Source organism: Mollisia scopiformis, assembly GCF_001500285.1.
Source record: "Mollisia scopiformis unplaced genomic scaffold LY89scaffold_14, whole genome shotgun sequence".
Lineage (NCBI taxonomy): Eukaryota > Fungi > Ascomycota > Leotiomycetes > Helotiales > Mollisiaceae > Mollisia > Mollisia scopiformis.
Window position 1 is genome coordinate 129,454 of NW_017263594.1, and position 27,144 is coordinate 156,597.

A 27,144-nucleotide genomic window follows, 5' to 3' on the forward strand; every position below is an offset into this window, starting at 1 on the left:
AGTAAGGCAACCGTCTAGCTACACTATTGCTTCATGATCTTCCAACCTGATCAAATTCCTCTTCAAGTTGCAAGACCCTTTGATACTGAGGAGACTACATTCTCTAAGAATATCATTAAGTAGCAGGCTAGCGTCGACTAAGGCAACAGTCCAAGTGCAAAGACCGACTCCTATACAACTACTATCTCATGCATAATCTTTCAAGATCTAGAAGCAGTTCCGAAAAGTGAATAAGTGCAGCATGCCAGTACATTTCAAACTTGGCTCTGCAGCGTGATCTCTAGCACATCTGAACATTTATGACATCGCACTACCTTATCATCATGCGCCTTCCTTTTTTTTCCGTCCGTGTCCCATAAACCTCCCCGAGGCTGTCGATGAAACCACAGGCTGACACGCGCAAAAAGGACCCCACCACATGCATGGAAAAATGAGGGGCAAGCTGTGACAATTTTCTGACTAAAATTAGGCACCCCGCCATTGTCCCAATGGAGTGAAAGCGTTTCCTGTTTCAATATGCAGCGAGACTGGAAACTGCCACTCCGACATGCGTACAGTTTTCGAGGTGCAGGGGATCAAGTGCCGCAAAAGCTTGCTTGTCATGAAGCAAAGATGTATTGGCTTCCGTTTAAATGTTCCAAAATGGAACTTCACTAGTCTCCAGGGACAGTCCTTGCAATGCTTTTGTCTCCAAAGCTGGGAGTTAAGTGGGCTCAATTGATGCTAAGACCCTTTACATATAAATAGTAATAGATTTATCAAAGAATCTACACTCGATCGAATAATGAAAGCTGCATTTTCGATATTGTAATTATGTTAGCTAGCAAATCTATTATCTCTAGTATTGTTCAGGTTAGAATAGTCTCCAAAGAGCTATTGTCTAGTGCATTGCAAAGGCATTATCAAGTCTTTAATCTTTTCATTTATTGTCTGGTTGGCGTGATCCGCCTCTGAGGGATGGCTCTCTTTCAGACATCCTGAAGTTATGTGTAGTTGGCGAGGAGGGCTCAAAGCAGACAAATGTGAAATGTCGAAAAGAAGGGTCGGACAATCGGGTCGGCTTCGATGTCGACTGGTTGGGGACTTCCTTAACAATTGTAATTTCGTGCGAAGGCTTGTTGTCAGGCGGCACAATGCGGAACGATATGATAGTTCAACAAGTTATGATTCCATGTATGGCGTGTGCGTCTAAGTTTCTCTGGACTTTTACCACGAAGGAGGAACGTCAGTCTAAAAGGTGATCTCAGTGCTAAAGCACGTCGGACATTCATACGTCCTCGGTGGATAGGGAACGGATATTTGCAACCTTCGATCTGTCACTCTCCGGGAAGCACCACCGCTACATTCACCACTTCGAGATCTTCAAGGCTTGAGCAGAACGAAGTCGCCGACTACGAGATAGAGGTAAAAGCCCAGAAAATTTATGTAAGTCATCTCTTGTACGTCGATTTACCCAATATTCACTGATCATATGCAGCAACAAAACTGCGTTCACCACCACGATGCTATCGCACCAGACCATCGTCAACTTCGCATGGTCAAACATCAATCTTTGAGGTAGAAGCATTCGAGTTCCCTCGTATCTATACTCGATCCTAAAACCAGAGTCCAAGGCTATCCCTTCGAGAAGATATGACTGGGCAACATATTGAAAAAAAAAAGAGCAGATTGAGAGTCAAACTAACTGTAAATAGCACACTCGTGACCGTAGCAATCTACTTGATCCATTCGATCAAAGAAAGGTCTAAATTCTCCGACCATCGATACGAACCTGACGGATACAAAATCGACCCCAGCAGTCCAGGCCAGCGGCTTAGACCTCAACCTCGAATTCGCAATAAGCTAAGATGAAGAAATACGCAGTCGTACGGAAGAGACCCGCAGACGGCAACAGCGAAGGAGAAACGAAGAGGCGAAAGCCAGCCTGATGGACTGTGGGAGAATTGGTAAGAGAAATTGGAATCGAGCAGAATGCAGCAAATAGTGCCGGAACGGAAGCTGCCCTCCTCGCGGACTGGTTGATAGAGAAGAGAAGATTGGAGCTATGGTTGGAGGTGGCAGCTTGCACGTCAAGAGAGAATCGTGCCAGCAAAAAGGGCAGAGAAAAAAGGGCATTGGTTGATCGAGTGTTGGAGATACTAGAGGATCCCACACGATTCGATGAGTATGTTCTACCCGTGTCCGCCCAGATGAAAGACACCCTAAAATGGACTTTGGACGATCATAAGACGAAATATATGGTGGATATGGTGAAAGGGGAGACAGTAGAAGGTGGTGCTTGGTACACCAGAAAGGACGACTGCAGAAGACTTGCGGATGTGGCATATGAATGCTACGTCATGATCAATGCAGCCATGAACGAAACAATTGCGAGGTCCACATTGTGCAGACGGATGAATGCTGCAGTGGAGAAGTTAGAAGAGGGCTCGAACAAAGGAATAGGAGGAGTAATATCCGCGTCTGCTAGCACATTAAGATTGTTTGATATATGATTCCACTTAGATATCTACTCGGGACTCGTGCCCGAAAGAAACGATATTCTTTTCAGTGACACGCTGTGATTCCATTTTGTGAGGTATTCTTGATTAACCAGATTTGGTCGAACTAACTCCCCACCTCCTCTCTTCTACTCCCCTATCTTCGCGGCTACTTGGATTGGAAGATCTCCCGACAGCAGCGATGAAGTATGTCGTATCATTGTCCACACCTTCAAGATCCCAATCGCTTACTTCTCCAATATCAAGATCATCCATCCAGTTACTACCTTGGCTTTCCTGACTAGGTTCCGAGATATCTTGTGCTGTGTCTTCCCTCACCTCTAGAGTCTCCTCAGCTGCCAATTCTGCCTCTACTGTGCTTGTAGAGACCCTCGCTACCTCCTTCTTGGCACTCTGTAATGGAGATTCGGCTTCACGTTTTCTCCCTGAAAGGTTGGTTTTTGTTTGTGGTTCGAGACCAACTTGCTTGCCCTCAGTACCCTCCTTTTTCCGCCTGGCCTTCATCGCTCTTCTCAATGCCTTTCCAATGATGCTCTCATCATCTTGCCTCTTCAATTCTTGATGGGTGAGGAGGAAGCATTCGTAGCAAAATTCTGCCGCCGCTTGGTTGTCCATATTGCCCCACTCCTCTGACCTCTTCCGACCAATTCTTATCATTTCAATCACGTATCTTAGTAAGTGATCGTGAGTCGTCCATCCGGCACTCTCCTTCTCCTCTTTCATACCTGCGACATGCGGATACAAATATCTGTGTGGGCGGTTGGATGCCAGTATTTCTACGGTTGACCTGATTAGAGCATTCTTTTGCTCTTCGCCCGGCACTCCATCCATGTGTAGGTTCTCTTCTAGTTCCAACCAGATGGCGAGACGCTCGTATTCCTTCAGCCATGCCGCCAGTCGTCAGACCTCGTCAGCGAATCCCAACACTGACGCCATCTCCTCTAGGCTTCTGTGTGACATTCTCATGTGATCTGAGATAGCATGGTTAGCGCTGCCGCAAGTAGTATGCGCTGTGATAAGGTCTTACTCTTAGTTGATCCCAATGGTGAATTCGGAGAGTGTAACTGTTGTGATGATCTATCTGCGATGGCTCGAATCGAGTTCCGCCTTCGTTTCGCGTGAGATCGAAAAGTCAATATTCTTTTTCGAGATCTGTCGCTTAACGTTAGCGTCGCTTAAAGGGGGAGAGTAAAGACGAGCTTCTTCCTCGATTTGTCAATTAAACTGCCTCGGCGAAAACGTCTGATGCGGATCTGTTACCATTTACGATTTCACACAGTTGACAAGCTCTGGTACCTATCTCTAGACGTTTGCGAAGTCTATCTCTGCAATGAATTCACAGACGGTATTCGAGCTGGATCGTGCGGAAGTTGGGAGGACTGATACGAATATCATGAAAGTCAATTTCTTCTTCTCATGACCAGACAGTTCAATTTACAATAAATCTAGACAGTCAAGACACAAATCATCGGCATATTCATCGCTATCCTCTCCCTCGTCATGACATGCTACAGGAAAGTGATCAAAAAAGGCTACAAGGACAGCAGCGAAAAGGCTTTCAAGATCATCTACCATGAATACAAGAATATCTACGATTATCAATACGATATTGAATTCTTTGAGCTGTCTTTGGCGCTAATATAACGTTCAATACGAAAGCACCCCCACGGTCTTCGAAAAGACGGTCAAGATCTGGACAAATTCGTGATGCTAGCACCAATGCACAGTCTACAGTGCTCAGCTTTCAAGTCCGGACAGACACCCAATGATCCTCTTGGGATAACTCAGTGCGCAAATCATGTTTAGCTCGTATGTCCTCACGGCATCCTGAACTTCAAACGGCTATGCGGCTTGATGAGAACACCACACTGCCGGAACCTCCGGGAGACATTTCAAAGAGAACAGTTGCAGAACTGCGAGCAAGGTCACTTCTAGGTCGATCCACTCTATTCATATCTTTCTGTTGGTATGCCCTATTGCCTAGCGAGTTAACATTGCTGACATCATAGAACAGACATTCTCCGAGGGAGAACATTTAAAGCTACCTCGAGCTCTATTTCTCCCCTCAATGACGGACTTTTACAATGGAATTACCACGCACATTCTTGGCAGGAGGACACGATTAAACGGATTTATACTTACAGTCTTTACTGAATCAATAACTACTTTACCTTTTCATCTTCATCTACATGGCGATTGACTGAAAATTCGTTTTCCCTTGGTGATAGTTCTTATTCGATTACCAAAGCAGAGGAAAAGGATAGGGGCCAACTTCACCGATTCAGACAGCCTCTAGTTTGTATATCGCCATTTTTAGCTTACATCCTATCACTCCAATTTCGATATTGATGCTTGAACTTCGTGGCAATGATCTTCATGTGATTTGTGAGGGATGGGTTCGATATTCCCCATTTCTCGACCTCGCAATGAGTCCACTTTGTCAGAGACCTGAACGTCGTGAGGTCTCCCTAAATGTATCTCTATCCTGGATGGGCATCCGTAGAGTTAGTAATTGCGCAGTTTCGCAGCATGTCAGCAGTCCTTGATGTTGCCATTGTATGTACTTCCATTGCCACTGAACAGATGCTGCAGGCTATCTCGCAGCTCCTTACCAACTTCGGATGTCGGATCGCATAGGTTGTGCGAGTTCGCCAGCTCATCGCAAATCATCCATCTAGTCTGCCCACTCTTTTTGCTCTGAACTTCCTGCCCCACTCTCCCTGCCCCAAACTTCCTGCCTCCACTACAATTTCTTGGAAGCACAATTTAGGAGCGACAGTAAAGGTATCAATGGGATGCAAATAATGCTGATTACATAAAACCAATCCCAAAATAAGAAATAAGAAATCATATAATTCAGTACAACGTAGTAATATTGTACTGGGAACAGTCCTTGCAATTCTTTTTTTGTCTTTAAAGTTAACATTGAACATGGTGTTAAGTTGACTCGATTGATGCTAAGACTCTTTCCATAGATGGCAACAGACTCATCAAAGAATCTACACTCGATCGAATGATGAAAGCTGCATCTTCGATACTATAATCATGTTTATTAGTAGGTCCATCATCCCCAATATTGTTCAGGTCAGAATAGTCTCCAAAGAGCTGCTGTTCAGTGCATTGCAACAGCATTATCAAGTCCTCAATCTTCTCACCCATTGTGTGGGTGTGATCAATTCGAGGTAAGATGTCTTGGACATAGGTCAGTGTAAGCAGCTACGATACTCTCTGAGTCACTTACCTCCGATTAGGACTCTGCTCAACGTGAACGTCAGGTCGAGGACAGCCTTTTGGAGGACTTCAGACTCTGCCAGAACCGCAGTCAGCTGTATCTCGTCGAATGTGATGCCCCAAAGATGAAGTCGACCCAGATCGCCCAGTAAGGAACGAGAAGAAGATTTGAAGTCAGGAGACCTTGCTATTTGAGGTTCCAAGTTCTTGAATAGCCTTGTAGATCGATGATACAGGACTGGTCCTAGATTGGTGATAGAAGACTCCATCCGAGCAAATGCTTTGGCATCTCCATCTCTATCGTGGTCTTCTTCGATAACCTCTGTCGAGCTGATCTCCACCCCATCAACTTTGCCCACACCATCACTCCCCGTCTTGATGGCCAGTTCGTTCTCGTCAAGTACCAGATCCTGAATTTGTACCACGCTGCCGGGGACACACTCGGCGATGTCTCTATGCACCTCCTGGTCAACAGGCTGAGACGAATTGGTAGAGTATACACCTCCTCCATTGTGCGGGCGAATCTTGGTCTGAAGGTGCTTGACATATGTCATTATCGACATAGTAGACTCAGTCGACGCAACGGAGCCCGCGAAACTTGTTCGTCTGTGCACTCCCGGGCGGGTACCCAAAAGGTCTGATGCTTTGCCATTCCATAGCTCTCCCGGTGACGCTTGAAGACTGTCATCCTTGCCCAAATCGACAATATCCAGCTCTTTATGAAGTTTGGTAGACCCTCTGTGGCTTAATGCTGTAGTACTCGCTACCGCCAACGCGAATAACCTCACGCCCAGCAAGATAGGTTTCTTGGCTCTCGGCATTCTTCTGTCATTCTAGAGCCACCGACACCCGCAAGAGATACATTGTCATGCTAGCTTGTCGTGGGCAGCAATGCAGATGACGAAATTGAAGCCAAGCGCGTCGGTGAGCGGGACACGCTGTGCTCATTTGAGACTTGAGGCTGACAGATTGTGAGGGCAAGTACCGAAGATGCGCCTCTTTGCGAACACTCCTAATAAGTAACAAAAGCAATTTGCGGGTTCCCTCAATGCAAAGGCTGTTGTTTGTGTTTCACTTGCCTGGGCTGCCGTATAATGCAGCTAGACCACCATGGACTTTTCACAGCCTCAGCCGCAATTTCCCCACCGATCGAGAACCTCAGCAGATGAGGCGATGGAAAACGCTCCAACTTTCATTAAACAATACATCGTAGATGGAATTTGCTGTATGTCTCGGGCAAATTACGCATTTCTTTGCTTGAATACCAGGCATGGCCGAACTCGCTGCTCTAGGCGTCGTGCTGGGAGTACTACCCCTCATTGTATCAGCAATCGAGGATTATGAGAATGTCTGTCGGCCGATCGGACATTACAGGAATTATGCTCTAGAATCGATCAAAGTTCAACAGAAATTAGGCATTGAGAAAGCCATTTTCATCAACGAATGCAAACTTTTGCTTCAGACAACGCTGAGTAGCACATCTCTCGCGAACCAGATGGTAGCGGACATCAAACATGCTGCATGGAAGGACCAAGGCCTGAACGAGACTCTCACTAAGTGTATCGCCAATTATGAAGGCTATTTCAACAAAATTATCGAAGATATTCGAGCTCAGGTACTGGGAATCGAACACTTATGCCAGGAGTATGGGATCTTGGACAAGGAAGTAGTCACAACTAGTACGTCCAAGTCTCCGGTAAGTCATGAGCTAGCAATGATCGTCCATGGATAGTAACACACACTCCAGCAGACTAGCCATTCCAATCACAGGCAGTGGCTACTGCATGTTGGCAAGAAGCTCAAATATTCATTCGGGGCATCTGGACTCCAAGAAAAGCTTCTTGAATTGGAAGGCTCGAGACAGCTCTTCGTCGATGTTTCAAGCCAGATTAGAGAGTCTATCAAACTATCCTCTGCACACGCTTTACCAGCAAAGCAGACAAACCCAGGCTCTCCCAAGACTTCAGGATACGAGGCTATCCAGGAAGCTTCCAAAGGCCTATATGCAGCCCTCGAAGAAGCTTGGGATTGCCACGATGAGCACTCACTACACGTAAGGCTGGACACAAATCAAGTTTCAAAATCTTCACGGATCCGATTCCATCTCGGTCTGCGGCTAGGGAATGAACAAGGTCCGACATGGGTTGCCATTGAGTCAATATGTAAGACTTCCGAAGAACTTCTGCCGCAAACGACTCCACTTCAATGTCCTATAGCCAAGCAGACGTTTATGAACGCCTTCGGAATTCAAGATATGAAGCAACGTTCTATCCATGTCGAAAGTGTATCCCGTGTTCGTATTCAACGAAGTTCAGCATGGCACTGTCCTTGGTCTGAGGATATTGAGTCCAAGACAACCCAACAATTCGACCCTTCACATATGAACATTTCCATACGTAGCAAGATCTGTCATCAGTTACAACAGCATTTCGATGGAGATATACCATCCCCGGAATCTGAAAAATGCCTCGGGGTACTCGAGCCAGATTCGAAATATCACCACCTCGTCTACACAACGTTTGAACAACATTCAACGTCTCAATCTCCAGTATCACTCTCTCATTTCATGTCACCGGATGTCCGACAGTCCCCATTAGGCGATTTCAATCTATACGAAAAGTTTCGATTAGCAAGACAGCTTTCCGAAGCCGTGTTACACTACCACCCAACTCCTGTCATGAAGGCGCCTTGGGCAAGCGAAGACGTGGTATTTTTCGGCAATGATTTTACGGCTATAGAACAGCGACCATCCGTTGCCAGCCCACATTTGAAAGTCCAGATCAGAAACAGACATGCTCTGTCGCACTCGGAGCAGGGCATTGATGACGAAAGTTTCAGTCCTCGAAATCCCCACCTATTTGCACTCGCTCTTCTTTTGTTTGAGATCGGATATCAGACATCTATTGAGGACCTTCATAGACAATTCAGATCCTCGATGACGCACTCAGACAAGCAAAGACATTACAATCTTGTACAGAAAGTGTGCAAGAACTTTATGAGTGCAAAGACTGGGATACCCTACAAAGTCATAGTCTACAAGTGTCTCAACTGCGATTTCGGAATAGGTGAAGATGACTTGTCGAGTTCAGTGCTTCAAAGAGCATTTTATGAACATGTTGTCTGTGCTTTGGAAAAGCTTGAGAAGGAGCAAGAGGAGATATATGGTGCAGAATTGTCTTGAGATTGGAAGTGGGTGGATGCCTGGTACTTGTTCAAAGACAGGTTGCTCCTATACATAGCCTGCCATACTTAAAAAAAAGATGTGCTGAGAAGTGCTTACAAGATCAGGAAAGGGTATTCCTTCAGTATGCCCAACATAGATGTCTCCACGCTTATAGCACGCATATCAAAAGGAGGTCTTCAACTGAGCAGTGTACAGGGCGGATAATTTATATCTCAAATGGGAAATGGGAAATGGGACTATCAAGCGTATACTAAACAACTTTTGTAATTGGAGAATCGGACTCTTCTGAAAGAGGAAGAACGGCACGCATGCTCATTGCACTTTGAAGCAAAGCCTACATAAATCAAGAAAAGTAAATACGAATATCTTGCCACAACTTGATACTAGAATTGATGGTTCAGACTTTCAATTCCATGAACCCCAATTAAGATAAAAGTCTACCCTCTAATACCCATTGCCTGTGAGTGAAATATTACCCCCACGAACGAGCTCGACAAGGCTACAGACTAGGCTGAACACCAGCCTCGTCGAAAAACAACGAAAAACAAAATCGGGTTTTCCAACTGAACAAGCAGACCAACAACTAACAATGACGCGCACAAACCAACAAGCAAGAGGACAGCGAAACCGCGCATCGAAGACAGAAAATGGAAGAAAGCTCGACAGCGAGAACAAAGAGCTGAACCAGCAAGCTCGAAAAGCAACCAAAGCCGCGAAGAGAGCGAAGCCCTCGAAGGACGAGACTTCGGGACTGCAGCAGGCTGAGAAGACCAATGGGGATATTTTAAACGCCAAAGAAGACACTTCCATGTCCATAGATGAAGGGAATAACTCAGCGCAGACAGCGCAGTCCGTCTCGAACGAACACTCATCCATGAACACAACAACCAGTATAACAATCTCCCCCGACCTCGCGAGATCCCACGAAATCACAACAATGAGCATCCTGAGCTCTTCACAAATCCAACAGCGAGTCACTCGAGCACTGTCGATTCTATCCGTGTACCCCGCTGTTGCGCCTGCGAAACCGGCGGTGGTGGTGCTGTATGCGAAAGCGAGGGCTGCTGCGAAGATGATTTCTATTGCTGAGATTGTGAAGAGGGAGATTGCTGGGGAGGAGGGCAAGTGGTTTCAGTATAATCGTGTTGAGGGGGTTGTGGGGGAGCTGAAGTCTAAGGCGGGTGGGAAGGGGAAGGAGAAGGAGGATGTGGATAAGAGCATGGAGGATGTTGAACAGAGTGATGAGGAAGAGGAGGCTTTTGAGATTATGAAGACTCCATTTGAGAGGGCTATTGAGGGGACTGCAAAGGTAAGGGCCGTACCGGTTATGACGATATGCTTGTCGCGGGTACGGGTTGAGAGTTTACGGAGGGAGTATGGGTAAGTCTCTTATTACATTCCGATCGTGATGTTTCTACCCTAGGCTTTTTCTTCGTTTTGGAAACTTGTTACTAATATGGAGAACAGTGAGCAAACAAATGGTCTGGATGTACCAAAACCATAGATTCTTCTCATTGTGAATGTGGAGTTTGGTCGGATCAGGCGTTTGGTAGTGGAGTCTGCAGTTTTTGCTTCCGAATTTTCAGATACCCACAATTGTAAATGTTTTCAACGAAAACCCAATGGGTCCATTTGGGCTCTCATGAAAGATATACTTCATAAAAAGCTATGGTGACAGTCTTTGGTCATTTCATTATTCCCTGGCCCAAACGCCAAATGGTTGCCTTCAACCACCCTCCTATACACAATCTCATAATCCAAGCTCGCTTTTTCAATGCACTCCATGTACAAGTTTCCTCCACTTGCATCTTCGTTCTCGCAGCACATGTACAAGTACATCCATAATCCCATAATCGTATGTGTCCGTTAATCTCTATACAACATAACACCTCGGATGATGAAATTGAAGATGATGGCTCCCAGTAGGCAGACAGCGAGGAAGGTTGGGCCAAATTTATCGTCGAATCCTGCTTGTCCCCTCTGTCTAATTGATTTCGCTCTCCAGTGGTAGGTATATAATGCATATGCCCCGCAGAAGATGGCAACTAATCCAAACACGCATGCTGAGATGTAGCCGATCTTATCACTGAAATTCAGCATGCCAACTGATAGTGCACCGATAATGACGCTGAAGTTGAGCCATGACAGGAAGGTTCTCTCGTTTGCGAAGAAGACTTTGGGCTCGACTCGAGTTGGAAGAGCAATTCGCTTGCCTGAAAATAGTGTTAGAGAAGAGCATGATTGTTCCTTAAGTCAATTGAGGGTGGAAGGCTGTTCAATTGCTAGACAACGAGAGTTGAACATACCTGGTGCTGTCTGAAGAAGAGGTTGGCTGGACATCTTGAGAAGGGTTGGTATGCAAGGATGGTTTGGATCCCTGTGGTCGACGATTGGCTGATATGACTCGAAGTTCTGAGCTCGCAATTGACTTTTGTGAAGTTTAGAAAGCTTGTGAGTTTGGATGCAAGCTTCTGAGGCTCTATCGGTATGGAGGGGCAGATTTTGAGAAGCAGAAATCGAAGGTTTTAAAGTCAGCTTCCCAGGGTTCACTGAAAGCTTTTGTCTGCTGAACAGAGACAAGGTGGGGAAGAAACGTGCTCTATCTACGTGATATCATAGGCTGGACTCTTTAGGTTTTGAGAGAAATGTGGTTGCTAGGCCAATTGAAGTATAGGCCGGTCTTTGAAGCTTTTTGCCTATAGCAGTTAGACTGCTAATTCCCCAGACTACTGCAGAATCCCGTGACGGGACGTTTGGCTTGACAGGAGTGGTTTTCCAATTGCAACTACGAAACTCTCTTTTCCCACATCGACGAGCTTAATTTATCGATTGAATATCCTTGAGAACATTAGACAATATGGCTACTTCATCTGCCACTCCAGTACGTTTTTGCCACCGCTTTGCGCATGCCATTGTTTGTTGATGTTTGTTGACTTGCCCCTCATAGCCCATCTCGTACACAAGACTTAAGCAAATCGCGAATGATGTGAGTTTTGCCAGGGAGGAAAGGATCCCACCGAGATACTAACTCCTCTCTAGGCATGCCAAAATGCTTTGGGTAGTGCTGAGTTCTATGAGCACACGAAGACCGAGACCTGGAATACGACCATAATTGTTTGTTTTCTCCTCTTCTCCAGCAACAGCTTCCTAACATGCGACCACGATAGAACTCGATTCTTCGCTCCTTAATCTCGGAATCCTCTCCTGCTGGTGGAACTCCTTCATACAAATATGCTGTGAACAGTACTATTATCCAACATCTCGTTCCCACCTCCTCCTTGAATCGAGCAAAAGCCACGCAAGAATCAGCGCCCTCCGATGCGACAGTCACAACCAGCGATGTGAAGAGTGAAGCTACGGGCACTGATGGAAAGCCACATGTTGGACGGAGAGGAATGCACAGTGCAACAGGAGCATATTGGAATGAGAAGACGGACGGGATGTGGAGCTTCAAGTATGAAGGAGGAGAGAACAAGGGCCTGGACGTGGTAATAAGCGTGATTTGGATTGCGATATAGGCAGGAGATTCAGAGATTGATTTCGGGCGGAGCCAGACGACTTCCATTGCGGGGTAGCATTTATTCGGAAATTGGGGAATGGTATACCCAAGGCGGATTGTCAGGTGTTCATCTGTTGACAAATGTCTACAGTACATTGCATATCCAATGATCTGTGAGAGTACCATAGAATCATTCGAAGCTTTGACATTCGACTTCTGCGTCAGAATCAGTCTTGTCTGGCCCTAGTCTGCTTATTATTCTGTGCTATTTTACTCTTGTTTCTGTGGCGTTTTCTTTTTCCAAGGAGCGGACACCGGCAAGTCCTTGCCTTGTCCACCCCACGATACGCTCAGGTACAATTCGGTAATTTATCCTATCGTGAACAACGGGGCATTGCAACAATTGGTTCTTTGAAGATGTCCGTGTTTAAGCGCTGACAAACCCTGTCCACGCTGCCAACACATTTTCGGGAGAGGGAGGGACAATACAATCAAGTGACATTGCAAATATTTTGGAGCTGTCTCCTGACATACTCGTGTTGACTGACTGATGAACAGCCGGACTACCTAGGTACTGGCTTGGCAAGAACAGGTAAGGGCCGCCTTCTGGATATACTTCGGGATCAGGTCTTCACCGCTCCGGCACTAAAAGGGCTACCCATTTATTCATTAGAGTACTACTCTTTTTTTCAAGACACTCAACCACCTCGAATTGAAGCCAAGAACGCGCCTGTATCCCTTCATCGCGTCGAATACGGTGGCGCACAATCAGAATTGACTTACAAGAAACATATTCATACGCCAAAATGCACTACTATTCAATGTAAGTCTCCTTAGGGTACCTAGATACCTGCGATAATTGCGCTGGTCGCTGATACTTGCTCAGCTTCAGAGATTTGCCCAGCTTCGAAAACCTGGGCGACGATGTAATTCACAGGATTGTTGAGAAACTCGATATCCAAAGTGCCTCCAACTTAGCGCAGACCTACAGATCTTTGGCCTGGATCTGTATTCTCGTTCACGGATATGGCGCCTTGAGATTCACCTCCACTGCTGGACCGACAGTAACGAGCTCTGCTCCTGCCGCCCCCTCAGTTTCGTTCGCCGCAACCACCTCCACGAGCAGCACAGATTCTGAGTCTCATGGCAATACTGACACCGACATGACTTCATCACCAGAAGAAGAAGACTGGGAATTCGAGATTACAGCTGACCTGATTCAACGTTTGGCCCTCATTCCCAAGCGAACTCAGGGTCCTGCTCTGCCCAATCTCCCCACAGAATTACAACTCGAGATCTTCAGCTACCTTGACCAAATCGATTCCTGCTGTCTCGGCCTCGCAAGCCCCAATCTCTACGTCGTCTTCCGAGCCATTCATGGAACCAAGATGCCTCTCAACACTCGACGAATTGGTCCGAACAGACTGGAGTCTGCTTGGGAGGTTGTCGGAAAGCAGGAATGCCAGCAATGTGGTATCTACCGCTGCGAGCTCCACCAACACATCAAGACTTGGATGCCAAAGGAGTTGGAATACTGCGCTATGAAGCAAAACTTCGGACTGAGAGCAATCGACGGCGCCAAGGAGCACTGCTTTCGAGGCAAGCCAAGCAAGCCAAAGCGTTGCGGTCGCCACCCTTTGAGAACTACATCTGTTCACCAAGATGATGCCTCCTTCAGCCTTCCATCAACAGCTTCTTGAAGATGTGTTCGTCACGCGATTGCATGAAGCGAGTTTGAACGGTCGAGTTTAGTGTGGTCCTGAAACATGGGATGGGGTTCAATGATCGACACTTTTTCGCTACGCAAATGGATTTCAGGGTGCATTAGCGACGGGAGATAAGGTTCTAGATGATGTGCATGGAAAAGTCTGCATGACTCGCAATGCATGAACTTGGCGTTGGGACTGATTGCAATTGATTCTTGCTTTTTGAGGAAACTGAGCACTGGGGCGTACTGGAGAACGATAGTTACTGGCGTTACTACTTTTTCTAATACCTTTGCTTTGTCCACAGAGCCGTATGGCAGAATTGTAGAGATAGAGAGATACCATCGAGCAATCGAAACATGATTTCCAAAGTGGCGAGACCCAAATTCTTGCATGTTGCATGACTCTCGCCACCGTCGCCCGATTCACATTTTCTGCGAGTAAAGTCAGCTCAGATCTTTCTTGATCGCCACTCTGGGTTGCAACAGCCAAGTATGATTCCGAATGCCGAGGAAAGAGAGTCAAATCGCGGTCGGTTCCAGGTCTATTAGGCAACTTGAGGACCAAACGCGCCTCTTTTATCTGATGCTCCGCAGGCACAACAACCTTGATAAGCAACTTTCAGAGTACGAGAAACGGTTGCCATCTCAAGTGAGTCAAGTATTTTGCATCAGCACCCGCTGGCAAGTCTTTTCACAGTCTCCAACATGTGTTGATGTTACATGCAAAGTTTTTTTTATTGCTATTCATATCAGTTTACACAGGACCCTATCGGCTTACGATAGAAGTACAAGCTTTATCAGTCATCATCTCGCGACATAGAAGTCTCGCGTTCTCTTATTCGCAGCACATCATGCATTATTTACACGCTCAATAAGCCTACCCGAAACACAAAGAGATACAAAAGGCCTAACATGGCGACTTAATCAAATACCCAATTTCTCAAAGACCTCCTCCCAAGTCTCATACCCTCCAACAACTTCAAGAAATTCTTGCAAGGTCAACTTTGCTCTCAATGGATCTCCGTCCACGATCAGCGCCTCCCAGTCCAACTTCCTCAATCCAAGACTCGTTCTTTCTTCTTCTACAATCTGGTTCTCTCTCCACTCTTCCCGCTTCTCGATATGGATCAGGATAATTTGTGCTCTGCACCTCCTGCAGACATTACCAACACTGCCTTCGCAGATTTTCTCGACAATTCCTTTCCAGTCGGTCTCTTTTGCCGCGATCGCTTTTTCGTAGTCGGAGGTCGTGAATGCTTCATCAGGCTTGTACTTTGCGCAACTTGCGCAGTTCTTCAAATCTCCCCAAATGTTTTCTCCCTCGAGTAACTTACCAAGGGGCTTGCCCCATTGGATGGAGGGAGGAGATTCATGGAAGATGGAGTTGTACCAACCACGGTACATGTATTGGTTACACTCCGAGATCTGCATACGCAAATCTAGTGGCCACCACTTAATCGGATAGAACTTCGTACCATCAGTTCGAAATACATCCCTCACCATATGATAGACCGCGTAGAAGTATCTACTGGTAAGGCCCAAGCAGACCTGCGTAACGGGATCCTGATCCATCTGCGCTATGATATTCATATGTAGTTCGGTTGGCAGGTTGTGGAACAATTTCCGCCATCTTTCGTTCTGCCCGTGTCGTGGTGCCCGCGCGAGGGCATTTTCCGTGTTCCTGGTTCATTTAGTGGTTCTCCTGCAGGGGAAACTGCATTTCGGAGGGGAAAGTGACTCACGCGGTCGTGCTTTTGCTGCCTGGAGTGATAGCCGAGTCCAGTTCTGGGACCGTGGTGGTCTTAGTCTCGGCGAGGGTGAGGCTGCACATCGTGCCTCACGAATCTTCAGATACTTTTCTTCTTTTCTAATTGCGAGAACAGTCGTTCTTTGGTCCAGAAATATGCCCGTGGCCAGTCCTGTGCGGCACGATATGACCGAGTGACTCGTGCGGGCTTTGGAAGATATTCTCGATGTTAATTTGTTCCGGATACAACTTCGACCGATGACTTGGAGTAAGGGGATGTCGAGGGCTTTATGTTATAGAGAAGAGAAACACTTATCTCAGGCAGACAAAGGGGCGTAGGGCATCCGAACACTTCATTGTGCGTGATTCACGGGAGGTCTAAGTTCTGAATGTCCTAGCCTATCCTTTTCAAAACTTGGTTCAATGACTCCACCGAGTACCAGAAAGGCCACAGATCTAGAGACAAGCGCCCGGCACTAGCTGAAATCAACCTTTGTTTGATCTTCTCAAGCGCAGGCAGCGAGGTTTGTCGAGTACTCGTGGTCAGTTCTAGGGAAGTCGGGTCGGAGCGTGAAGTCGGCACCAAGGACAGCCCTGGATATTTCACGACTAGAAGATTAAAGGAGCACCAAACTTCTAGTGCCATCTTACGTTCTTCATGAATTACATCGTATTCAAACAATTCCTGCTTAGACGGGGCCTAGCACAAGTGGGGAGAAGTGTCATTCCCAGAATGGGTACATCGCCTAAATAACATTTGCATAACATTATAGAGACCTTCACCTGACTGGATTATGTCGTATGACGAGTACCAAATGCGTCCAGCCTAATGGAGATGTTCTGTGAAATTGACTAATTTTATCTAAACACAAAAGTTGAAGTGAGGCATTCGGATCTCAACCTAGTACCTCATCTCGTACCACGAATTGCTCCTTCCCTTACAGATTGCTCTTCGTATCTCCAACTACCATCTCCAAAACCTCGAGCACTTGCTCTTTTCTTATCAGTGGCACGGGATTCACCTTTAACCATACATCTTTCAAACAATTTTCGGCCAGAGCATCGAGCTGATTCCTTCCCACGCCAACATCTTTCAATGTCCTCGGCATTCCGAGCTCAGAAATGATTGCACCCACCACGTCACCGGCATCAGATCCCTCCTCTGTCAATCCTCTCTTTTTCAATACTTCTGCCACAGTCTCCTCTGCCCAAAGAAGGTCCAGAACTTTCTGTTGTGGTTTTCGAACTTTCTCGTCACCGTATTTGAAGTTATACTTCAAGATCGCCGGTAGCATGACGCAACTAGTCTCTCCATGACCAACACCCAACGGTCCTAGCTGATGTCCGATGCCATGCGAACCTCCCATTGGTATTCCTTGGCTCATGCCTTTCATTGACTCGACCACACCTAGCATCTCTTTCAATCTTGCATCCTCGTTCTTCCAGTCTTTCTTCGTGATAAGCAAGCTGGGTACAAGAAGCTTCAGACCCTTCGCAAAACCTTCATCGCGTTCTGCTCCAGGTTTGACCAATGAACAAAGACCTTCAACGCAATGATCAATGCCCCGAACCCCAGTAGATAGCCATATCCTCTCTGGTGTCGAGATACTCAGGGCTGGATCTAGAATGACGATGTCTGCTCCTATATCTGGGTGGGTGAAGAGAACTTTGTGGTTGTTTCGGGTATCGGTTCCCCCAGCTATGATTGAGTATTCTCCACCTGAGAGAGATGTTGGAATGTTGATTACTGGAAGCTGAGGTGGTTTGAGACCTTCTGTTTTGGCTTCGGATGCTAGTCTTGCAAGGTCATCTAGACTCGAGACGTTGTTTGCCAGTGCCTGTTGTGCATCATGTCAGTGAATCTGTATGGGATTGGGTAATATTATGAAATTGTGTCCTCGACAGCTGAGTGCAATCTCGGAGATCTACATCACTCTCCAATAGAGAATACGCTTAAATTCCCACGGAAGAACGCAAAGGGGTAGGACGAGAGTAGACTTACATATTTTATGATTTTGGCACCATCTGTCAAAGCTACAAGGGAGAATCAGTTAGTTAGTCTCAATTGAAGAACCAACAAGGCGCTCGGATACATTGAAGTCTTCAATGTGGCTTTTGAGAAACAAGTGCAAATGAGGGTCCTCCCGACTCAATCATACAAGAACAGCATGTTGTTGCAATGAGAATACTCACACCCCGCCCCAAGTGTAATAATCAGATCAACCCCTTTCTTTTCCATATCTTTTACGATATCCACAATGTCGTCCCCTATCTCTGAGTCAGCAGACTTCTCTTACCTCCCTCCTGATAAACCCTCTTGTATGCCCCAAGACGAACATGATGATATCATAGTAAAACTTTCATCGGAGGAACAGAAGGATCCATTCTCATAAATTCGGGGACGGTTGGCTTACATGGCGTGTGTGGTTTTATTCCCTTTCTCACTCCCACAATTTTGTCCCCGAGGGCCTTTTGTAGCCGAGTAAAATTATCTGTCTTGCTGATAGATCCAGAGACAATTACATAGACTTTGGATTCATGGAACGTATTTGTAATATGGTGCGCGCAAGCTTCTGGAAAGGAGAGTCCTGTAGAGATGTGAAGTTTGGTGGCAGGGGGAAATACGGGGTAGTATGATTCTCCTTGGGCCGCCATGATGTCTGTAGTTATTGATAAAAGTGTTGATTCTAATAATGACCTCCAGAGTATAGATGATGGAATAGAGATTTATAAGGCTTATGAACTGGATGAATCGTACTCGCCCTAACGCCGGTGAAGTGCGAGTTCATCCGAAATGTTTGTAATCCCTCCCCGTGATGCGAAACCGGAAACCCCGCAAGGCATGGTAATCCCTCAACCAAGGAGTTGTGAGTTCTTCTTTCAACGAATCTTGCTATCGATTTTGAAGAATTTATTCGAGTGTACCCTGAAGGTACAGATAACCACAGATTAACTAGGCTCTGTTGGACGAGACTGAACCGCGGAGCCTGCTGTCCCTGCGAGGAAGTGCTAAAGGAAGCTATTCGGAACTCAACTACGAAGGCCCCATGGTTTCTTAGAGGAGGATGGAAATATCTGAGGGCTAGATGTTTAGTATCCGTACTAAAGGTGTGTCGCGTTTGTGAGTATTGACTACTTGCGCCTGTGTCTACCACACAGAACAAGAGCGTTAGGCAAGCTCGCATAACGGGGCTTTTTGGCTTTGTACGGTGCGAGAACCCCGTCAACAGTATCCCTCAGATACTTGTAGCTTCGGAGGTTTTTGCTATATTAATGGCATGACGAATGTGCAAGTTGTTAATGAAGAAGGTATTAGTAATGATCGAGTAGTTGAAGTCATATTCGTCTTGTTGAAAGTCCTACATCAAACCGTAATCCTCCCAGAGATTCTGATTCATTGACAAACATGGGAGAACTTTGTTAACATATCAGAATAAAAGTTGTGGCTAAAGATTTTGTCACAATGACCTCGTCGTCGTTTGACACCTCAAAATAGAGAGTGACGCCGGAGATTTAGTTACGATGAACTCCAAGCGAGAGCGGCTTACTCACTCAGATGTTTCAATTCTCGGAGAAACATCCGAGGATTTACGGAAACAATGCTGCGAAGTGCAACAAAAGTTGCTGACACAGCAGTTGATTGGACAGCAGACCTGTCAATAAAACTGCCAAGCTGGCACAACGATAATGCGGACGAAGGATATTTGCAAAAATAATCAATGATCGGCAAACACAGTAATCAAGGAAGAAGTACGCTGGGAAGATAATCCGATTCATGTAACTGTAATAAATCACAGTTTAAACCCACCTGCGCCATTGATAGCTGCTGATGCTTTGACTTTGTTCCCTGACATGTCCCGAATGTCTCCTTTTCTCCCAATGACCTTAACACCGCCCTTCTTGAGATCTCCCAGAGTATCTTTCCTCTGCTTTGTCTTTTTGCTCTCAGGTCTCTGGTTAATTTCCTCACCACCACGCTTCTTGATCCTCTCCTTTTCTCTTCTTCGTCTTCTCAATTTCTCTTCTCTCGTCATCTCCTGTCGCGCAACAGGAGCACCACTCCTCGGTACAACCTCCCCCTTTTCGAAACTATCTTTCTCCTTGCCAGCCTTGTAGATCTCTTGAGGAGCGAGCATGCTCTCCCCACCATTGATCCCACTCGCGGTTGTAGGTTGCGCATCCTCCATTGCAATTGTGGCCACATCCGAAACAACAGTCAAGCTTGGGGCTGCAGGTTTTGGCTTATAATGCCAGCTGCTAAGTGTATCTAACTTGGCGCTGACGTCTTTCCACATGGCTTCGATTTCCTTTTCTTCCTTCCGCATCTTCTCATCGGTCTTGCTGATATAAGTGTCTGGGTTCGTTGCTTTGACGTGTTCCTCTTCATACACCTCGGCGAGACTCTGTTGTGGCTTGCTGTCATCAAGTTCGAACAGACCTCTCCGAGTGCTCGCAGGAGTGTTCAGAGAGTCAGGACGTCGACGAATGACCTCGTCGAATTCTTGTGCCAAAATCCGTCTCTTGATAAGTTCTTCGATACTCTCACTAATCTCAGCTGTAATCTCTGGTACTGGCTTTCCAGTGCGTTCAAAGTCCAAGTCTTCTTCCAGCAAGGAATTCATGGGTCGATCTGCTGCCCGTGCTTCGCCAGCAAGTGTCCACTGTCGCTTGGCCACCGAGGCGGCTTCGAGGCGTCGAATTTCCTCTGCTAATTTGGCTTGTCGGCGTTCATGGGCAGATTTTCTTGATTTGGGATCTGCTGCATCAACATCTGAAAGGGCGTCTTCCAAATTATCTTGATCTGAGAGATCATCGAAAAGATCTCTTCGAACATCAGCTACAGCTCTTTCCATCTCAGCTGCTTCGTCTCCAGGTTCGGCAGCCTCAGATTTACGAGCTTGTCTTTCCAGGTAGTTTGATTGCATCTCTCCTTTGCCAATCTTTCTGGGTGGCGGTTCGAAGAAGTCTCTGTAAAGAATATCGTTGGTATTATCACCAGCGGCATCAACATCTGCTTCCATTTCGTCGTCCTGCTCGCCATCATCACTGTCACCTTCTGGAGCATTGAGATCTGCGTTACCAAATGTCGGACCGTCCTCCTCCTCGTCCTCATCGTCGACATCTTCACCTTCCTCGTCGACATCCATTGCCTTTGCACGTCGTGAGCTTGACACAGGCTTCGCGGGCATGGTAAGCGGATCGGCATCCCAATCGATATCTTCTTCATCACTCGCCTCGCCCGTATATGGGTCTGCAGCTGCATCTTGTCGTTCCAGAAACTCTGTCTGCTTGTTGAAATCGTCAAGGGAGAAGAATCCGTCATTAAGTCCGTTCGGATCTTCAACAAAGACACCGGCTGCTTCTTCATCATCTTCATCGTCGTCGTAATCGTCTTGGCCCTCAAGACTATCATCAAGCCCTTCTTCGTCTCCATCGTCTCCAAGACCTACGGGGTCCACGTCCGACCCTTCCTCGTTTTCAGATTCTTCGGCAGCTCCCTCGTCATCCTCTGCACTTTCATCGTCAGAGCCAATCTCAAAGCCATCTTCATCGAATTTCAATAGTTCCACTCCGCCGTCTTTCTCTTGCTTCTCATCACTAAGGGCAACCTCTCCACCAAACTCTTCTAGAGCTCTCTCAGCATCCACCCTTAATGCGTCGATAACTCTCCTAGCTTGTTCCCAGACCTGATCGACCTCAAATCCATCAATGTGTAATTTTCGTATCTTCAAGACCTCGCCCTCATCTTGCACAACCTCCCCGCGTTTTCGCTTGCGCCTCGACTCCTTCAATCTCTCCGCTTGCTCATCTCCCAGCTTGCCAGCAAATGCATCCAGTGTCTCTTTAGCAAATGCCAAGCTGACCTGGGGTAACGAGGACGGCGGTGCTATGAAAGCATGTCTATTTTCCGGCGCAAGAGCGGCTAATATACTGTTCGCAATTGTGGTCCCATCGACGAGATTCTTGGATGCATTTTGGGTCGACTTCGAGGGTGGTGGAAAGGCGGTCATGGTATGTGAAGTCGAGGTGTTAGATGATGTGGTACTGCCTGGATTGGCCATTGCTGCTGGGGTTACAGCTATGGTCACAGAGTTTTGCTTGCGATGAAGATTTTATTTCTTATCGGGTTAAGCGCGGATCGTGAGCTCTTCTTATCACACGTGACTGATTAGATTTCTGGTCTAACCTGATTGGATTTTTGTTCTAGTGTCAACCTTTGAAACTTCTTCCAAGGCTTTCACATAACAACAGCTCTAATCATTCCGTATGAGCAATAAGTTCTTGCTGTCCAGATGTGAGAGAGAGCGGAGTACACCGTCTGCCCAATTGGCTTATACTAACTCACTGTTCCACTCTCCATCATTGTATGGCAGTGTCAAATTTTGCGTCACCATACCCGCGGAGTTGAAAGACATTGACATTGGTCTGGTCGCTTAATCATTCTTACTTCGAGACTTTCTGTTGATTCGTTATCTCACATATGTCTGAAAGGAAGCAATCGCTCCACTCTTTCCCGAGCATGTGGCATGCAATGCAGCACGACTGGGGCCTGCTAGCGGGAAAACAAATCCAGCGGTTGCCTTAGTCAAGTCCCATCTTCAAGTTGTGAATTTAGCTGGGACAAGCATCCGACTCCGAGATCGAGACTAAAGACTCAAAGATCTTCCGTTCTCAGCCGTCCCGAAACGAGCAAATCTGCAATGTAGTTAAACTGGATGCGCTGCCCTACTCGGGATGGACTTGTGGTATGTCTGCTTCCGCGGTCGCAAAGAATCCCATGTACTGTTCTCGTATTCAGCCGCTGGTGGTCCTGTGGGATGAGACTTCATGGGTACATGCATTTCAATCTCCCATTTTCAAGCACGAAGGGTCCGGGTCCGGTTGCCGGCGATGAGATACATAATACACGAAATCCAGATATTTGATTGGAGAATGGCTCAACGCCCGCGAGTTGTGTATCTGCTGCCCTGTCGGACATTGTGAGACATACATGCGTCCTGGCCGTTGATGGTGGGGTCGTGTGCTCACGACAAAGTTGCTCGCGTGACAGATTGCTGCTTTCAGCTTGGAGAATTCTGACTGCAGAATGCGACCCATCGACATGCTCTGGAACGAGCAGCTGGCTATGACAGAAGTTGCCCTCATTGTGTAGTCTTGATCTGCAATACAGGAGCCAAATACGTCTGTCTGGAACTAACAAGACTTTGGCAAAGTGTCTAGCAAATTAGAGGCTGGGAATTTCCCACTCAGAGCAGCGACCAGAAAGCCTTCTACCAATAAAGGACCTAGAAATCGGGAGGCGGGGTCCTTTGGAGGCTTAACCCTCACCTGCACCCAAGGAAATAATCGTTGTTCGGTCCAGCCTTTATGGTCGTACGTAGTTTGCATATGGAATCTTTTTCCCTTCCCTTGCATTGACAAACTTAGATCCGGCTTGCTTTATACCGAATGCTCCAATGGATGAAGCTCGCTCTCTCTGCAGTCCGTCCCACTCTGCATCGCCTTATCGTCGAAGCTGCAGAACGGCTCTCAGCTTCCTGAGTGCACAATCAGATGCCAAATTGCCAACACACTCGCGAATCCGAGATAGGGAATCAGCAAAACTATGTGTATGTAATTGATCTTTGAGTTCATGGAAATTGGCAAGGAAGGCGGAGAAGGAAGCCCGGTGGGCACAAGTTTTCTCGAAAGACTCGAGCCTTTGTAAAGGCTTTTGCTTGAATATAGGGCTCATTAATGTTTCCCGCCATCTGAGCCTGGAGGTTCAGAGAGCGACAAGTATAATACAAGTACATGGACCGGTCAATATCATAGAAAAGTACATCCCCTCAACTAGTACGAAGCATCGCCAACACTTACATGACGCCGCGTAGAGTTGCATCAACAGTTGAACACGGAACTTCCTGAAGAAAGTAAGGACCAGCTGCCGAACAGTGACACTCTTCGAGTAACCCAGATCCCAGGATACCACCCCCTTAGAAAAGCTTTGGGTCTACTGTACGGCAGCGGCATCTCAATCCGTCTGCAGTCTCAATGGAACCGGTCTCTTCTCCGCACGCATAAGTGACACCATGAACATGACAATGTACGACTGATAAAGTAGCATCAGCTGTCATTTGTGGCCATCTCTCCTCGCTACCTCATGGTGACTTTCTCCACCTTTTTTTGTGAAGTGTAATATAGCCGGTGGGAAACAGCCGGTGAGGACTTTCGGGTTCAGTGGGGCCATGTATTGCCGAGTTAAAGTAGCTTGAGACCGTTGAATGTACTTTATACCTTAGGAGTTTGAAGAAGAGAATGCCGGACTCGGTAGTCTGTAGAACTAAAAGATGGGCACGATTCTAGGTACAACGGTGGGCGCCGTGAAGTTAATTGCGCCGGGGAGTTTTCTGTCAAGTGTCAAGTATTAAGATCAATCTATCCCGCCCCAGCTTTGGCTCTTTGTGATCTGTAATTTTCATCAACAACGCGGGTTTCCCAATATCACCACCCACTTTGCCCCCCACCTCCGAACATCGCATTGCATTTGCTGCACGTTGTTGCACCCCTCCAAGAGCTCCAGCCACAATAAGCCACCACACGGCAATAAAATTCTCAAACGGCCCCAAGACGGGACTCGAATTTTGGCCCTTGTCCAATCGCAAATTCGATCCGTCCACCTGCAGCTCAGAAGAGTCTTCAGCAAATTTCTTCTTGGACCTCGCATACGCATGTGCTTGGGTCGTAGCGATTACAGGACAGTCCCCGCTGAGGGGCATACAGTACATAGATACGGCTTTCCAGTGGATTCGAAGAGGCAATCGCTCTTCATCGCAGCGTGAGAACCGTTCACTGATTTTCCTGGTACATCCAGATCTCCCAGGTGCAATTGCGCTGTATCTTCAAAGGGTCCATTGGTCTTTGTGAACGTCCAGTAGCAATCTTCGAAGCTTCTCGGGACCTTGATATATATATATATTCAGTCGAATCTCATTCCAAGTTGACGCTGCCAAGCGAAACTCTATCCTATCCCAGGACGCAAGAGCTTCCCTGCCGGTCGATAATTTCCCTAGCTCTCTGCAAAGCATATCGACGTGAACAAAGTTTCCCTGCTTGCTTGCTGCCCGGCGGGTCGCGCAGTTTTCTGCACCCCATATATCCTTTGCGTCCCCATTAATTGGTCCATCATCTTATCTTTATACAATTCACTGCTCGGGGTGAGACTTCCGCACAAAGGGCCGTTGTTACCCGTAGTCGACGATACAAAGAGGCTCACGCCCCCGGATTCGGAGACTTGACATAGAGGTTCTGCTGGAATTAAATACCGAGGGATGAAGTACGGAGAAACATTCCAAGCGCAATCTGTGCCACAATGGGCGCCATGTGAGTTCCACGTTCCTCAACATCCTCGGGCGAAACATCTCAGGTGAGACCAATGACGCAAGTTACTGATTGGGGTCAGACAACGTCGATTACAATGAACTCAAGAATCTGATCAAAGTGCACACGACGAAAGACCAGGCACAGGCAATTGCGATTCCTGGGCAGGCGGATTCGCATCTGGAGAGGTTCGAAGCGTTATTCTTCAATGAATTGTCCAATCAGCATGATCGAGTCGACCTCTTCGTCAAGAGCAAGGCCGACGAAGTCCACCGACGCTTACGTGAGTACTTGCGATAAAGACAATCCAGTTTCCCTGACGTCTGGCAGAATACCTTCAGAAGCTCGTGGTCAAATTGCTAGCACGATGTGCCGACAGTGCTGCCATTGGCAAGCCAATGTCATCGAAACGGCGAGAGAAATTTGCGAGATATGATATTCAAATCGAAAGGTAGGAACAGCTACAAAAATGTAGGGGTATCAACTGAACAATGTATAGATGCGGCGAGGACATCAGATCTCTCCAGCGATTTACTGCTGCTCAACGAATGGCATTTCATAAGATCTTGAAAAAGTACAAGGTATGTCTCTGATACCCGGTTTGCGACGTCCTTTTACATAGGCTAATATAATTATCTGCAGAAATGGACTGGGTCCAGAGCTCTTGGGGAACGATTCAATGATGAAATACTAGGAAATCCCAAGAGCTTTGTGCGTCGAGATTTCGAACCTCTTTCCTCGGAGTACACGAGTCTCATCAATACTCTTCGCGCATCGAGTCCAGACGGCAGCGGGCCTGAGACACCCTCAATATCTCGACGAGGATCACGGAGACAAAGTACACAAATACAGACGCAACCACAAACACCGCAAGGGTATTGGAATGAGTATGATCATGGCAGTGAGGTTGAAGGCAACGAGTCGTACACGATCTACATAAATCCCGATGAGGAGTCGTTCCCAGGCTCGAAGACGTTTGCGTATGTCTTTGCAGAGGTGAAAAAGCCATTTGGGAAAGTCAAAGAGTGGCTCAGCCCAAAGTCCTCGCCTGGTGAACGACAACCTCTCATCACGAATGGCAACGAAAGCTACTTCAACGAGCAACGGAGCACGATAGATACCGACGACGATGGGGCTTATGCTTCATCGAGCGACTTTCCGACAGGATATGCAGCGCATTATGCGACGTTCCCCAGTGTCCGCGATCAAAAGCATTCTCAAGCCAGGGAGATGCTCCTAAATCAAACAATGTTCGGTAGCTTTGGCGCTTCTTTACTGTTTCTCCTAATAGCAGCTATCCTTGTAGCTACAGGGAAGAAAAAGCTACGAGTCGAAGTTGACGCAGGAGTCATTGTTGGCATTGTCGCAAGTCTTTGCTTCAATATGGCTGCGATTGGTGCAGTGCTTGGCCGTCAACAGGACCTTGGGTGGCTACGGAGGTCACTCATCGCTGTGACATTTGTTTCGATTTGCATCTTCAATGGTATGCTGCTGGTTATAGTGGCTAGTACACTGTAAAAAGGAAAAGTCTAGAGGCTTATTTACTACGGAGTTGGGACATATTGGGGCGACTTCTGCACAGTATCCGTCATTAAAAGCTGGCAGATATTTTCAGTACTTTAACGTCGGCGGGTGGAGAGTGAACAGTGGTTGCTATGATGATTCGGCTTTCTTTTTTGCACGGCGGCATAGCGTTTTGGCGTTCTCAGTTCTTTCACAGCCTGTTTGGGGTAGAAGAGCGGTTCACGAAGTTATGCCCTTAGAGATCAACTAAATTCAAACTGTATATAGTGGACGGACTTCGGGGCTCACTAATGGGGTTCTATGGTCTTGATAGGAGGGCGTTGATAGCCAGAATGTGATACATATTGACCTCCATCGGCTTCTGTGTCGTTTTGTGAGTCTTTATGTTATGCC

General features: G+C 46.9%; 12 protein-coding genes across 12 annotated transcripts; 5 read left to right on the forward strand and 7 right to left on the reverse strand.

Moving 5' to 3' along the window:
* Positions 1 to 1,583: 1,583 nt before the first annotated feature.
* Positions 1,584 to 2,445, reverse strand: LY89DRAFT_90258 (uncharacterized protein). Its single transcript, XM_018223509.1, has one exon. The coding sequence runs from the start codon at positions 2,323 to 2,325 to the stop codon at positions 1,843 to 1,845; it is 483 nt and encodes a 160-aa protein (XP_018069991.1). The 5' UTR covers positions 2,326 to 2,445; the 3' UTR covers positions 1,584 to 1,842.
* Positions 2,446 to 2,564: 119 nt separating this feature from the next.
* LY89DRAFT_782921 (uncharacterized protein) lies at positions 2,565 to 3,604 on the reverse strand. Its single transcript, XM_018222627.1, has 2 exons — positions 3,526 to 3,604; positions 2,565 to 3,469 (listed from the first exon to the last, which is right to left on the reverse strand). The coding sequence occupies exon 2, from the start codon at positions 3,327 to 3,329 to the stop codon at positions 2,586 to 2,588; it is 744 nt and encodes a 247-aa protein (XP_018069992.1). The 5' UTR covers positions 3,330 to 3,469; positions 3,526 to 3,604; the 3' UTR covers positions 2,565 to 2,585.
* Positions 3,605 to 5,377: 1,773 nt separating this feature from the next.
* Positions 5,378 to 6,800, reverse strand: LY89DRAFT_719367 (uncharacterized protein). The gene is made up of 2 exons (XM_018218491.1): positions 5,740 to 6,800; positions 5,378 to 5,689 (listed from the first exon to the last, which is right to left on the reverse strand). The coding sequence occupies exons 1-2, from the start codon at positions 6,548 to 6,550 to the stop codon at positions 5,436 to 5,438; spliced, it is 1,065 nt and encodes a 354-aa protein (XP_018069993.1). The 5' UTR covers positions 6,551 to 6,800; the 3' UTR covers positions 5,378 to 5,435.
* A 79-nt stretch (positions 6,801 to 6,879) lies between these two features.
* LY89DRAFT_685593 (uncharacterized protein) lies at positions 6,880 to 9,287 on the forward strand. The gene is made up of 2 exons (XM_018215113.1): positions 6,880 to 7,425; positions 7,477 to 9,287. Exons 1-2 carry the CDS (start codon positions 7,000 to 7,002, stop codon positions 8,908 to 8,910), a joined length of 1,860 nt encoding a protein of 619 aa, XP_018069994.1. The 5' UTR covers positions 6,880 to 6,999; the 3' UTR covers positions 8,911 to 9,287.
* An 830-nt stretch (positions 9,288 to 10,117) lies between these two features.
* Positions 10,118 to 10,297, forward strand: LY89DRAFT_537840 (uncharacterized protein; the record flags this gene model as incomplete). The annotated part of the gene is made up of 1 exon (XM_018208120.2): positions 10,118 to 10,297. A coding segment is annotated over one exon (180 nt), but the record flags the coding sequence as incomplete, so codon positions are not given.
* A 241-nt stretch (positions 10,298 to 10,538) lies between these two features.
* LY89DRAFT_90467 (vacuolar transporter chaperone 1) lies at positions 10,539 to 11,553 on the reverse strand. The gene is made up of 2 exons (XM_018223510.1): positions 11,220 to 11,553; positions 10,539 to 11,126 (listed from the first exon to the last, which is right to left on the reverse strand). Exons 1-2 carry the CDS (start codon positions 11,251 to 11,253, stop codon positions 10,780 to 10,782), a joined length of 381 nt encoding a protein of 126 aa, XP_018069996.1. The 5' UTR covers positions 11,254 to 11,553; the 3' UTR covers positions 10,539 to 10,779.
* A 122-nt stretch (positions 11,554 to 11,675) lies between these two features.
* On the forward strand, positions 11,676 to 12,431 carry LY89DRAFT_707830 (uncharacterized protein; the record flags this gene model as incomplete). Its single annotated transcript, XM_018217640.1, has 4 exons — positions 11,676 to 11,794; positions 11,861 to 11,899; positions 11,953 to 12,027; positions 12,081 to 12,431. Exons 1-4 carry the CDS (start codon positions 11,771 to 11,773, stop codon positions 12,429 to 12,431), a joined length of 489 nt encoding a protein of 162 aa, XP_018069997.1. The 5' UTR covers positions 11,676 to 11,770.
* Positions 12,432 to 13,086: 655 nt separating this feature from the next.
* LY89DRAFT_90477 (uncharacterized protein) lies at positions 13,087 to 14,117 on the forward strand. The gene has a single exon (XM_018223511.1). The coding sequence runs from the start codon at positions 13,576 to 13,578 to the stop codon at positions 14,110 to 14,112; it is 537 nt and encodes a 178-aa protein (XP_018069998.1). The 5' UTR covers positions 13,087 to 13,575; the 3' UTR covers positions 14,113 to 14,117.
* Positions 14,118 to 14,928: 811 nt separating this feature from the next.
* LY89DRAFT_719371 (uncharacterized protein) lies at positions 14,929 to 15,951 on the reverse strand (the record flags this gene model as incomplete). The annotated part of the gene is made up of 2 exons (XM_018218492.1): positions 14,929 to 15,801; positions 15,863 to 15,951. 2 exons carry the CDS (start codon positions 15,949 to 15,951, stop codon positions 15,045 to 15,047), a joined length of 846 nt encoding a protein of 281 aa, XP_018069999.1. The 3' UTR covers positions 14,929 to 15,044.
* Positions 15,952 to 16,687: 736 nt separating this feature from the next.
* On the reverse strand, positions 16,688 to 18,975 carry LY89DRAFT_685597 (iron-containing alcohol dehydrogenase-like protein). Its single transcript, XM_018215114.1, has 4 exons — positions 18,282 to 18,975; positions 18,061 to 18,135; positions 17,870 to 17,901; positions 16,688 to 17,705 (listed from the first exon to the last, which is right to left on the reverse strand). The coding sequence occupies exons 1-4, from the start codon at positions 18,520 to 18,522 to the stop codon at positions 16,806 to 16,808; spliced, it is 1,248 nt and encodes a 415-aa protein (XP_018070000.1). The 5' UTR covers positions 18,523 to 18,975; the 3' UTR covers positions 16,688 to 16,805.
* A 683-nt stretch (positions 18,976 to 19,658) lies between these two features.
* On the reverse strand, positions 19,659 to 21,878 carry LY89DRAFT_697749 (putative U3 small nucleolar ribonucleoprotein mpp10; the record flags this gene model as incomplete). Its single annotated transcript, XM_018216929.1, has 1 exon — positions 19,659 to 21,878. The coding sequence occupies one exon, from the start codon at positions 21,876 to 21,878 to the stop codon at positions 19,659 to 19,661; it is 2,220 nt and encodes a 739-aa protein (XP_018070001.1).
* Positions 21,879 to 25,178: 3,300 nt separating this feature from the next.
* Positions 25,179 to 26,745, forward strand: LY89DRAFT_587373 (SPX-domain-containing protein; the record flags this gene model as incomplete). Its single annotated transcript, XM_018209426.1, has 5 exons — positions 25,179 to 25,230; positions 25,310 to 25,510; positions 25,558 to 25,678; positions 25,727 to 25,808; positions 25,870 to 26,745. 5 exons carry the CDS (start codon positions 25,179 to 25,181, stop codon positions 26,743 to 26,745), a joined length of 1,332 nt encoding a protein of 443 aa, XP_018070002.1.
* Positions 26,746 to 27,144: the final 399 nt, after the last annotated feature.